This window comes from Trachypithecus francoisi, unplaced genomic scaffold (genome assembly GCF_009764315.1).
Source record: "Trachypithecus francoisi isolate TF-2019V2 unplaced genomic scaffold, Tfra_2.0 Lachesis_group19, whole genome shotgun sequence".
Classification (NCBI taxonomy): Eukaryota; Metazoa; Chordata; class Mammalia; order Primates; family Cercopithecidae; genus Trachypithecus; species Trachypithecus francoisi.
The window spans coordinates 31,549,244-31,562,707 of record NW_022681464.1 but is presented as its reverse complement, the minus strand read 5'-3'; the positions used below and the strand labels follow the sequence as shown (position 1 = coordinate 31,562,707).

Genomic DNA, 13,464 nt, shown 5'->3' with positions numbered 1-13,464 from the left:
AATACAAAAATCAGCCAGGCGTGGTGGTGCACACTGTAATCCCAGCTACTCCAGAGGCTGAGGTGGGAAGATCACTTGAGCCTGGGAGTTCAAGGCTGTAGTAAACCGTGATTACACCACTGCGTTCCAGCAGGGGAGACAGAGCAAGACTCTGTCGCAAAAAAGAAAGAAAGAAAGAGAGAAAGAGAGAGAGAAAGAAAGATAAAAAGAAAAAAAGGTATTTCATGGCCCTCTCCCACTGCTTCCATTGTTTCTGTGCTGTTGACTTCAAAATCCCTATTTCCATCTCCAAAGTGTCCACTAGACATCTCCATTGGCAAGGGCTGGGCAAGGGTTCCTCAGGCCCAGAAAGCACAAAGTTGAACTCACCTGTTGTCCTCCATACACATACTCATAGGAATCACCAGGCCCCTCCAACATGTGTGTTCACAATGGATGGCCCCTCATTCCCCTCACTTCTCACTCAACAGCAGCAGCACCTTCCTGCTTTCTCCTTTTCACCCCACAGTCAATTAACTTGACTGACTCCAACTCCTAAATATTCATTACATCTAGTTTTCTCCATTACCACTGCTTCTGCCCCCATCCAAACCACACTGTCTCCTCTCACTTCCTATGACAGCTGCTGACCTGGTGACTTCACATCTAGTATTTCCAAATAGGACTGTGGATCAAGAAATCAAAATTTCCAAGATCCAGCCAGGCGCAGCAGCTCACACCTGTAATCCCAGCACCTTGGGAGGCCAAAGCGGGCAGATCACTTAAGGTCAGGAGTTGGAGACCAGCCTGGCCAACATGGTGAAACTCCGTCTCTACTAAAAATACAAAAATTAGCCTGGTGTGGTTGTGGGCACCTGTAATCCCAGCTACTTGAGAGGCTGAGGCACAAGAATCGCTTGAACCCAACAGGTGGAGGTTGTAGTGAGCCAAGATTGCACCACTGTACTCCAACCTGGGCAACAGAGCAAGACTATGTCTCAAAAAAAGAAAAAATTTCCAAGATCCTGCATTTCCTTTTAAAATACTTCAAACAGGTTTTATACTCTTTCACAACTTATCGATATTTAAAAGGATGTGTTCAATGAATAAGAAATGTTAAGCTTTGGAGTATTTTACAAAGAACAGTACACTATATAGAATATTAAAACACTAAAACACCAGCAGGTATTACTGGGGAATATTCAAAAAACTTCACATTTGCACCACCTAGTAAAGGACCAGCTAGTAAAGTGACAGCACTACACAGAACTGTGTGTTGAGACTGCCAATATAAGTACTTAGTTTGCTTCCAAAATTTATTATTTCTTGGAACATCACTCATAGAATTTACAAAAAGTATATTATGTATATACATAGTAATTTAATTTAATTTAATTTTTTGAGACAGAGTCTTGCTCTGTTGCCAGGCTAGAGTGCAGTGGCACGATCTTGGCCCACTGTAAGCTCCGTCTTCCGGGTTCAAGCTATTCTCCTGTCTCAGCCTCCCGAGTAGCTCGGACTACAGGCGCCCGCCACCATGCCCAGCTAATTTTTGTATTTTTATTAGAGACGGGGTTTCATCATGTTGGCCAGGATGGTCTCGATCTCCTAACCTCATGATCCGCCCACCTCAGCCTCCCAAAGTGCTGGGATTACAGGCATGAGCCACCGTGCCCGGACACATATACATATTAATATTTATTTTATTTGCAAGAATGACTCACACTAGCCACAGACAGGACCAGGAACACATACTTGTAACACAACATCAGCTACAAACAAAACTAATTTTATCCTCCTCTCCCAGACCCTAAAAAAGCTAACTTTCACTTTCCACTCACATCAGCCCTTCTTTCCCTCACTTTCAACTTGACATCAGTGGATTCCTTCCGAACAGTAACATCTCAGTGTTGACTGTTAACCTTTAATTCTTGCAGGAGAATTACAGTAATTTATACTATTTTCCCAATTTGTCATGATTTGGAAAAACAAGAAAGAAAGGAAAGAAAACCAAGAAATGCCAGGAAGGAACCCCCCACATGGAAACACTATTCATGCCTGGTCTTGCCCACCCCTCCCCACTCCTTTGAGAACTGCACATCAACTGACTATGTCACCTTCTGCATCAACCCTTCAAACTACCCTTAAGATAAAGTCTGACTGACAGGTATAATGAGGTGAAAATTGAAAAAAAAATTAACATATTTCTCAGCTTTACATTTCCAAGTAGACGACTTTCTCCTAATTGGCCTGAGGCAACCACGGGTGGAGGTGGGAAGGGGAGATAGAAAAGGGTCACTGAGGATGATCAAATGTTTTGGCACTCAAAATAGAATCCTGAGGTAAAGATAAAGAGCCAGTCTTTGCTGAAGAATAGGGGGAAATTTTATACATTTTTTATTTTTTTAATTTTTTTTTCCTCAGATCATTCTCCATAACAAAGACATTTTAAAATTCCTGTTTCCAACTCAGTCTCTAGACAACCCAGATTCTCAGATCACAGTTTCTTCCCTATTGCAAAGATGCTATTTCTTCCCCACTGAGGGTGAGGTCATGAGGTTTGCTGCCCTGGTACAAGAGGAGGAAGTAGCAAAAAGAATAAAATATCCATCTGAAGCCAGCCTTTTCTGGGACTGAGGAACTGTGGAAGGAGAAAAGACAAAAGTTGAGACACGTGGCTCTGGATCTTACACTCAGAAAGTGGGATACACTGAGGAGACATGGAGAACAGGCAAGCTGCTTCCGGGATGCAAGAAGAGACCCCCTCTAGGTTGCCCACCTTAGCACTCCCCTGCCAGGTGCTGCATCCAAGTAGACTCAGTAAGGTGTCCTGAGGGAAGGCTACATTTTGGGTAACCAGAGCTATTCTAGTTTCTGCCATGGCCTTGGCTCCCACATGCCACTCTCCCAAGAGGGGAACAGGAGTGTGTCTGCATTGAACCAGCAAGCCTAGGCCAGGTGCCAGATGAAGATGTGACAGAGGGTAACACGAGCCACATGAGAGTCTCCTGATACAGCCAAGGAGTCTTACCATACCACACGACACACTGAGAGGCCTGATTCTTTGACTTTTTACCTGAGTTTCACGTCAGCTTCCAATGCTTAAGGAGCACCAGGAAGACAAGGGTGGCTCAGGCACCAAAGCCGAGTCATAGATTTGAGGAAACCCCGCCCTCTCTACCGCACAAACACACAGCAAGGCTCGCCTCTACACTCGAACACCAAGCTAGAGGAAATACAGGGGAAGGGAGATCAAGACTTTATCAAAAGGACTACTAAAAAAAGTATGGCTAGATGCAGTGGGTCACACCTGTAATCCCAACAATTTGAGAGGCTGAGATGGGAGGATCGCTTGAGACCAGGAGTTCAAGACCAGCCTGGAGAACATAGCAAGATTCCCTCTCTACAAAAAATACAAAACTTAGCCAGGCGTGGTGGCGTGTGCTTGTAGTCCCAACTACTCTGGAGGCTGAGGTGGGACAAAAGCTTGAGCCCAGAGGTCTGAGGCTGCCATGAGCTGTGAGCAAGCCGCTGCACTCCAGCCTGGGCAACAGAACAAAACCCTGTCTCAAACAGACAAACAAAAAAGACAGAAGTACTCAAAGACTAGCATTTACTCTCCCTACACCTCCGAAAACGTGAAGGGGTTTATTACAATACCAGAGCCATTTTAGAGAACATGTTTTATTTCTCTGCACATTTGATGCAAGATTGTGATGTACTGGCCCCTTTGCTACCCAAGGCACATTATGACTTGGCTGCTCTGTTGTTTCTTCTTCCTTGAACCATTTTTTCTTCTCTATTGTCACCTGGTTAACTCCTACTCTTTCACATTACACCTTAGAATGGTTTCCTCCAGGAAGCTAATCCTTCCAGTTCCAGTTCCACACCTCTCCCATGACACCTGCACTTCCACATCCCAGTGCATATTTTGTAATGCAGACTAGTCTGATCTATTAATCTACTAGACTAAGCTCAACGAGGGCAGGGATCCCGTCTGCCTCTTCATCATTATCTCCAGGGCACACAGTAAACACTCAAACCTGCTGGGTCAACTGCAATGTCTTCAAGAAGAAAAAAAATTATCATAGGATATATCCTGTGGGCTAGGGTCACCCTTGTGGCTTGTAATATTTGGGATCCATAACAATTTTAAGAATGGACCTCACTTTCTCTGACTTAGAAGGGACTAGGAGAGACATTTCCTCCAATCTGTGGGGTTCTTCCTAGCATGAGAGAGATTAATTACATGATAGATCAGAAAGGTTAGCATTAAATACATGCTAAGAGTAGTGCAGACTCATACGAGAAAGCTACAAAATCCATTCAAAGTTTACCTTTGCAATTAATGTCAGCAATCACTTCATTCCTCACCATGGTCTCTAATAGTTGTCGTACTTCTTTAGCATTGCCATTTCTGGCGTGATGGAGAAGCTGTTGCTCCGCTTCTGTGCTCATTTCTAGATTAAGAAAATAATAACATTGCTATTATCTAAGAACATAATTAGCTTTTAGATATTACCTGCTAATATAGAAAGGGGAAATAATCATCATTTTGCAGCTGATAAGACAGACACAAGAACTGAATAAATCCATTGCAGGGTGAGAACTCGAGCCTGAGACCCCTTGCCCTTCCTATTATTATTGAAGCAGTATACTAGAAACTTTGGCAAGTCTCTTAACTTCTTAAGGCCTTAGTTTCCTCATCTGCAAAATACAACCAGCCTCATAAACTGTTCGTTATAAGATTATGTATGTGAAAGCATTCTGTCAAATACATAGTATTATGCAAATGGTTATTACATTAAAAATTAAACATAAAAGGAAAAAACAAAATTAGAGATAAAGTCAAAATATGACCATTCATATAGGAATAGTGTAAGACTAACATGTAAACTAACACATTCAAAACTGTGCAAAAAATCATTCTGAATAGAAACTCTTTACAGATAAACATCCTGAAGTGGCTATACGTAAACAAATAAATTGGCCGGCGCAGGGGCTCAAGTCTGTAATCCCAGCACTTTGGGAGGCTGAGACAAGCGGATCACGAGGTCAGGAGATTGAGACCATCCTGGCTAACACGGTGAAACCCGGTCTCTACTAAATAATACAAAAAACTAGCCGGTGAGCTGGCGGGTGCCTGTAGTCCCAGCTACCCGGGAGGCTGAGGCAGGACAATGGCGTGAACCCGGGAGGCGGAGCTTGCAGTGAGCTGAGATCCGGCCACTGCACTCCAGCCTGGGCGACAGAGCGAGACTCCATCTCAATAAAAATAAAAATAAATTTATTTTTTCTGTCATATTTTCTTATCAAGCCCCAAACCAAATACAGAAAATTACAAGCAAATTTCAAGCATTTATGTCAAAATGAGAAAATGTTACAAACAGCAATTCCCAGAAGTATGTCATTCTTACTAATAATCAAGCAAATAGAAATCATTCAAACACAAGTGACAGTTTTCTTGCCCATCGCATTAGCAAAAATAAAAAAAGACAAGAAACAATGCTGGCATGGGCAGGAAATAGCACTCCTGGAGAGTGCTAAAATGAATATAAATGCATACAACCTTTCATACATTACAGGCGGAGATCAGCAATTTGGCAATATCAAATAAACTTCAAAATTCATACATACCATTTACTTTGGGCAACTCTATTTCTAGGAATCTATCCTGCAGAAACATTTACACAAGATTTTTTTATTTAAATGTTTATTTTTCCCCTCATGTTTGCTGTCATTTTACACAAGATTTATTTGAAAGCATGTTCATAAAGATTATAGTTTTTGTAATAGTGGAAAAGTTAGAAACCACTCCTTGTCATCAACAGGGGACTGGTTAAACACACCTTCCAGTGAGGTTAAAAGAGATGGGCTGTATAGGCTGGTGACTGGATGGATTTTGAAGGCATGGTTTCAAAACAGAGCAGAGTAAACAGGTGGACCCCAGCCCTCAATCCCTAATCAGCATTTCTTATGCTGGCAAGTCAGGCTTTACCCTCTATGAGACTTAGCTAGTTATATTTCCTAAAGTACAAGAGAGACACCAGGAGCTCCCAGGAAGTGGCCAAGTCAAGAAAACCTCACAGTGAAGTCAGCAGTCAACAGGCCCCACCCACTATCTCAGTTTTCAATCAACTTTCTAGCTCCCCACTCTTAAACATGAAAGACAAAGACCAAAACCAAACAGAGAAGAAAAGCAACCTAGAGAAAACAAGGTAGCAAAGAAAGGGTTAAAAAATAATAACTAATATCCTTAGATAATAAATGATATTCTCTTCTATAACAAAAACAAGATGCTATCCAAAAAAAAAAAGCTCGAGAAAAAGAACTTTGAAATAAAAACAGCAAAAATTTAAGCTTCAATAAAAGAGTTAGAAAATAAGTTAAGACTATCTCCTAGAAAATAAAACTGTTAAGAAAATAGGAGATAAAAGATGAATGTTGGCCAGGCACAGTGGCTCATGCCTGTAATTCCAGCACTTTGGGAGGCCGAGGCAGGCAGACCATTTGAGCCCAGGGGTTCAAAACCAGCCTGGACAACATGGTGAAACTCCAACTCTACTAAAAACACAAAAATTAACTGAGTCTGGTGGTGCACATCTGTAACCCCAGCTACTCGGGAGGCTGAGGCTGGAGAATCACTTGAACCTGGGAGGTGGACGTTGCAGTAAGCTGAGATCATGCCACTGCACTCCAGCCTGGGTGACAGAGTGAGACTTGGTCTCAAAAAAAAAAAAAAAGACTGTTAAGAGAATTGGTCCGGGAGGTCAAACACTGAAACAGAAGTTCTAAAAAAAGAAAACAGAGAGAGAAAATAAAGAATTTCTTTGGCAGACCAAGGCAGTAGGATCACTTGAGGCCAGGAGTTTAAGACCAGCCTAATATGGTGAAACCTCATCTCTACTAAAAATAGAAAAAAAAATTTAGCCAGGTGTGGTAGGGGAGGCCTGTAGTCCCAGCTACATCAGGAGGCTGAGGCAGGAGGATCGCTTCAACCCAGGAGGCAGAGGTTGCAGTGAGCTGAGATCATGCCATCGCACTCCAGCCTGGGCAACAGAGCAAGACTCCATCTCAAAAAAAAAAAAAAAAAAAGAATTTAAGGAAGTCTTACAGCACTGAAAGGCCTAATGAGAGCCCGACAATTCTGGAAAATTTCTGATCCGCAGACAAAAGAGAACCTATGAAAGCACATCATCATGAAATTTTAGAACTTTGGTAACAAAAGATATCAGGTAATAAACAAAAGAGCAGGAATCAGAATGATTTTGACTTCTCTATCACAACATAAGCATCCAAAAGACAACAGAGCAATGCCCAAAAGTTCTGGAGGAAAATTATTTCCAACCCCCAATTCTATAACCAGCCAATCAAAAGTAGGAGTACAATAAGGACATTTTTAAATATACCAGTATGTAAATTTATTTCCCACGCACCACTACTCAGGAAGCCACCAGGGGTGTAGCCACCAAAATTAAAAAACCAAGGAAGAGGAAGACATTAGCAAAGACATTAGAAACAGAAAATTAGCAAAGGAATCCCCAGGGTGAGGGGAAACCCCAGATATCTAGCTGTGGGCCTGGCCTAGCTCTTCTCCGTACTTGGTTTATCTGGCCCCTACGCTAAGGATGTTCTGCTGCCTGTTCAGCTGAGGGTCCTAATTCCACTCCCTCAGGAGTGTTCTCCTTCCACCCACACCTGAGAAATACCTGTGGGCTCAGAGGCAGAAAGTGAAAAGCCTAATCCCCAACGAATTCCTGCCATCCAGGAGCCCACATCTGGTCCCTACTATAGCCCTACTAAGCCACCAGCCTGGCTAAGGCCTATTTCCAGGGCTCGCACAAGGCCTCGCTCAGTGGCTTCCCTTTGAAAGAGTTCTTATAGGCCGGGTGCGGTGGCTCACACCTGTAATCCTAACACTTTGGGAGGCCGAAGGGTCAATCACCTGAGGTCAGGAGTTTGAGACCAGCCTGACCAACATGGTGAAACCCCGTCTCTACTAAATGCAAAAAAATTAGCCGGGTGTGGTGGCACATTCCTGTAATCCCAACTACTTGGGCGGCTGAGGCAGGAGAATCACTTGAACCCAGGAGGCGGAGGTTGCAGTGAGCTGAGATTGTGCCACTTCATTCCAACCTGGGCAAAAAGAGCAAAATTCCATCTCAAAAAAAAAGAAAAAGAAAAAAGAACAAAAAGAAAAAGCTCTTATAAACTCTGCAGGAAGCCAAACCCAGGCTCAGGCTGTTTAAAGAAAAAATTATTCAGTGCTACTCGTTAAAGCATGACAAGGAAGACTTTATTCAGCACCTCCATGGTAGGTACAAGGACCACCACAAGACGGTCTTGCCATGGGGAAGACAGCTGAAGCTCAACTCTGAATACAGCAAGGACAAGTGGGATTATAGCCAAGGAGCAGGGTCAGGGTCAGTGGGTGGAAAAGTACTCAGAGGAAACATCAGGGGCAGAGGGGATTCTGGCTAAACCAAACTAACAGGGTTGTCGCTGAAGACAAGCCAGGGTGGTCAGACACCGCCTGGGGGATGGTGGAGGATGAGGAATCTGATCAGATATCAAGGGTGGAGGGTTCTTGCTAAAACCGGATTTTACAAGGAAGTGCACAGATGGACCCAGCAGAAGGTTCAGAAGTCTGATTAAAGTTCGGCCAAGTAAAGAATCTCTGTCATGACTCAGAATCTTATTTTCAGAGTAAATTTCTGGGGGGACTTCATCTAACAGTGATTGTAATGCCCTTTCTTCAGTTTGCTAATCAGCTTTTATGTTAATCCCCTCTGCATTCATTCACCTGTTAAAATAACTAATATTTTTAAAATGTTAGCAACACTTATATTCACCGTAGCATTATTTATAAAGAAAAAAAATCAGGACCGGGCACAGTTGCTCACTCTTGTAATCCCAGCACTTTGGGAGGCTGAGGAGGGCAGATCACTTGAAGTCAGAAGTTCGAGACCAGCCTGGCCAATGTGGCAAAAAAACTCCATCTCTACTAAAAATACAAAACTTAGGCAGGCGTGGTGGTGGGCGCCTGTAAAACCATCCACTCATGAGGCTGAGGCAGGAAAATCGCTTGAACCCGGGAGGCAGAGGTTGCAGTGAGCAGAGATCACACCACTGCACTCCAGACTAGGCAACAGAGGGAGACTCCATCTCAAAAAAAGAAAGAAATAAAGAACAAAAAATTAAAGATCAATAAAGGTTCATTCACCTAATACTATGAAACCATTAAAAATATTACAGAAGACCCAGCCTGGCAACATGGTGAGATCCTATGTCTATAAAAATACAAAAAATCAGCTAGGCATGAGACCGGGTGCGGTGGCTCATGCCTGTAATCCCGGCACTTTGGGAGGCCCAGGCAGGTAGATCATGAGGTCAGGAGTTCAAGACCATCTTGGCTAACATGGTGAAACCCCGTCTCCACTGGAAAAAAAAAAAAAAATTAGCCAGGCGTGGTGGTGGGCGCCTGTAGTCCCAGCTACTCAGGAGGCTGAGGCAGGAGAATGGCGTGAACCCAGGAGGCAGAGCTTGCAGTGAGCTGAGATCGTGCCACTGCTCTCTAGCCTGGGCAACAGAGCTAGACTCCGTCTCAAAAAAAAAAAAAAAAATTAGCTGGGCATGGTGGTGTGAGCCTGTAGTCCCTGCCACTGGGGAAGCTGAGGTAGGAGGATCACTTAAGCCCAAGAGGTCGAGGCTGCAGTGAGCCAAGATCGTGCCACTGCACTCCAGGCTGTGTAACAGAGATCCTGTCTCAGAAAAAAAAATTTTTTGATAAAAATATATTATAGAAGAAGCTGGGGGCAATGGCTCAGCACTTTGGGAGGCCATGGTGGGCGGATCTGGAGTCCAGGAGATCAAGACCAGCCTGGGCAACATGGTAAAACCCCATCTCTACAAAAATACAAAAATTAAGCCAGGCATGGTGGTGTGCGCCTGTAGTTTCCACAACCTGAGAGGCTGAGGTGGGAGGATCACCTGAGCTCACGAAGTTAAGGCTGCAGTGAGCTGAGATCACGCCACTGCACTTTAGCCTGGGTGAGAGTGAGACCCTGTTTTAAAAAAAAAAAAAAGTAAATAAAAGAAAAAGAAAAAAAGTTTAAATAATTTATAAAACCATGAAGTTGCAATATATTGTTAGGACAGATGGTACCCATATAGATTAGGCTCTCTATATATTTGCTATATATTGGCAGAGAAACAGAGGGAAAAGATATCAGGACGTCAACGGTGGTTACTCCTTGTGGTGAAATTATGAATGGTTTTAAATATCTTCTTTGGTTAGTTGTATTTTCCAAATTTCCTACAATATAAAGCCATTTTATAACCGGAAAATGTAAGTTATTAAAGATAAAAACCAAAAAAGCTTCATGTCTAATTAATAAGGCATTTATCACAGAGGATGTTTTAATATATTTTCAATCATGTACATTAAACAAGGAGTGATGGTCTAGACTTGCTGGCATATTACACCAAAAGGTTTAATATTCTTTTCATGCCTTTAAAGTATGAATCAAAAAATGTTTGAAGTATCTTCCAAACATACAAGAAGTGTTTTGTAACATTTTCCTTGGGTTCTTACTATAGTGGGCTTACAGGAAAAAAAAGATTTAAAAATTCTCAAAGTTCTGTACAATAAAAATGAAAAGGAGAAAAATAAATCTATTGGACCAGGTGCCTTGGCTCATGCCTGTAATCCCAGCGCTTTGGGAGGCTGACGCAGGCGGATCACAAGGTCAAGAGATCAAGACGATCCTGCCCAACATGGTGAAACTCCGTCTCTACTCAAAATACAAAACTTAGCTGGGCATGGTGACCCCCGCCTGTAGTCCCAGCTACTCGGGAGGCTGAGGCAAGAGAATTGTTTGAACCCTGGAGGAGGAGGTTGCAGTGAGCCGAGATCACACCTCTGCACTCCAGCCTGGTGACAGAGCAAGATTCTGTCTCAAAAAATGAATAAATAAATAAATCTATTATCTACTTAAACAGTCCATTATCATATATAAACCACTGTAGTTACTCACAAATGCTGGGATTGAAACTAAAATTGATTCAACAAATGTTTCTTGAGTATCTACTGATGATAGGGGCTGTTATAGGCACTGGGGTACCATGATGGATAATATGGTCTCTGCCCTCCAGAACAGGGCAAACATGCAAACAACAATCACAACATGTGTCAAGTACAGCAATGTACACGGAACAGTGGCTGCACAGAGGAGAAGGGGAGTGGTTAGCTATCTGCCAACATTAGTGATTAGATACAGAGAAAGTAAAATGTAAACTGGTACTTGAATAAGTTCACCAAGATGACAGGGGTGAACAAAGTTCCTTGGACACTAGATACATAACAGGGAGATTAAGATATGGGATAGAAAATAAACAACGTGAGTGAAGATGTGACTCTATCTGGTTGTGGTGAGTTTGAGATTCCTGTGGGAAACAGAGATGAAGATGTTCAATAAGAAACTAGCAGGCTGGGCACAGTATCTCACGTCTGTAATCCCAGCACTTTGGGAGGCCAAGGTGGGCAGAGCAGTTGAGGTCAGGAGTTGGAGGCCAACCTGGTCAACACGGTGAAACCCCCTCTCTACTAAAAATACAAAAATTAGCCAGGGGTGGTGGCACATGCCTGTAGTCCTAGCTACTTGGGAGGCTGAGGCACAAGAATCATCTGAACCCGGGAGGTGGAGGTTGCAGTGAGCTGAGATTGTGCCACTGCACTCCAGCCTGGGTGGCAGAGTGAGATCCTGTCTCAGAAAAAAACAAACCAATAAACAAACAAACAAAAGGGCCGGGCGCGGTGGCTCATGCCTGTAATCCCAGCACTTTGGGAGGCCGAGATGGGCGGATCACCTGAGGTCAGTTGTTCAAGACCAGCCTGGCCAACACGATGAAATCCGTCTCCACTAAAAATACAAAAAATTAGCTGGGCGTGGTGGCGGGCGCCTGTAGTCCCAGCTACTCCGGAGGCTGAGGCCGGAGAATGGCCAGAACCCGGGAGGCGGAGCTTGCAGCGAGCCAAGAACAGGCCATTTCACCATTGCACCCCAGCCTACGCGACAAGAGTGAAACTGTCGAAAGAAAGAAAGAAAGAGAGAGAGAGAGAGAAAGAAAAGAAGGAAAGAAAGAAGGAAAGAAGGAAAGAGAGAGAAGGTAGCTAATTAATAACAGTTTAAGTACAAGAAAGCAGTTGTAGGTTAGAATTTTTTTTTTTTTTTTTTTTGAGATGGAGTCTCGCTCTGTCGCCCAGGCTGGAGTGCAGTGGTGCAATCTCAGCTCACTGCAAGCTCCTCCTCCCGGGTTCATGCCATTCTCCTGCCTCAGCCTCCCGAGTAGCTGGGACTACAGGTACCCGCCACCATGCCCCGCTAATTTTTTTGTATTTTTAGTAAAGATGGGGTTTCACTGTGTTAGCCAGAACGGTCTCTATCTCCTGACCTCATGATCCGCCCGCCTCAGCCTCCCAAAGTGCTGGGATTACAGGTGTGAGCCAAACGCACCTGGCCTGTAGGTTAGAATTTAAATAGCACCTGTAGTACCAGCTACTCAGGGGGCTGACGCAGGAAGACTGCCTGAGCCCAGGAGTTGGAGGCTGCTGTAAGATATAATTACACCACTCTATTCCGACCTGGGTAACAGAAGCAGATTCTGTCTCTAAAAATAAATAAATAAAATAATTTAAATAGTGGGAGTTATCATCATATAAGTGGTCATTACAATCAAAGTAATAAAGGAGAACCCTCACTGGGAGAAAAACAACATTTATTGAAGGCGAAGGAGGCCAGGGAAGAGGAACTGGCAAAAAACGACCAAGGGTGGAGAGGGGGCACAGAAAAGGGTGGCAGCAACTGAAACCAAGGGAGGAATGTGTTTCAGGGAATGGGATGGGTACAAAAGAAAGGGCAAGAAAGACAAGGTCTGAAAACACCAACTGCTTTGGCAAATAGAAGAAGGCCACTGACAAGCTCCAAGAGTTATCTCCAGTGGAAATGAGACAGGCAAAAACATAGGCTTTGCTAAACAGAGGAGTGAATGGGGGATAAAAAGGAGACTGCACCAGACTCCTTTAAAGCAACTTCCTTCTGAAGAGAAGGTAACAGCTTCACTTTTAGGATATTAGACACCTGGGCATGTTTAAAGATTGTAGGGCAAGAGCCAGGAGAGAGGCAAACTTTGGCATACGGGAGAAAGGAGAAATGAGGGATGGAGTGAGATCCTAGAGGAGCCTGAGTAGGAAGAAGAGAAGCCCAAGGGAAGGATGGCCCTGAAGACCAGGAAGGCACTGCATCAGGGCTGGCGGGCAGGAAACATGGCAAGGATCGGGTGAGGATGGTTCAGGGGCAGGGAGCGGGAGGAGGGCTTCTCTCTGATGACTGCCAATTTCCAGAATAAGAAAAGGGACAGATTTGTAGGTACCTGAGGAGAAGAGAGGACTCTTCCTATAAGACAGGATGGTAGGAGAGAAAAAAA

At 43.7% G+C, this 13,464-nt stretch overlaps 1 protein-coding gene across 4 annotated transcripts in view; it reads right to left on the bottom strand.

Moving 5' to 3' along the window:
• Positions 1 to 13,464, bottom strand: part of OSBPL1A (oxysterol binding protein like 1A) — a 232,556-nt gene that overhangs the window by 207,331 nt on the left and 11,761 nt on the right. For 3 of the 4 annotated variants that reach the window (XM_033178095.1, XM_033178096.1, XM_033178097.1), the window contains exon 2: positions 4,317 to 4,439. In XM_033178095.1, coding sequence (XP_033033986.1) covers positions 4,317 to 4,437 — 121 coding nt within the window. In that variant the 5' untranslated portion in view covers positions 4,438 to 4,439. Of the gene's footprint in view, positions 1 to 4,316; positions 4,440 to 13,464 lie in introns of those variants that run through there. The other variant, XM_033178098.1, reaches the window with a different exon arrangement.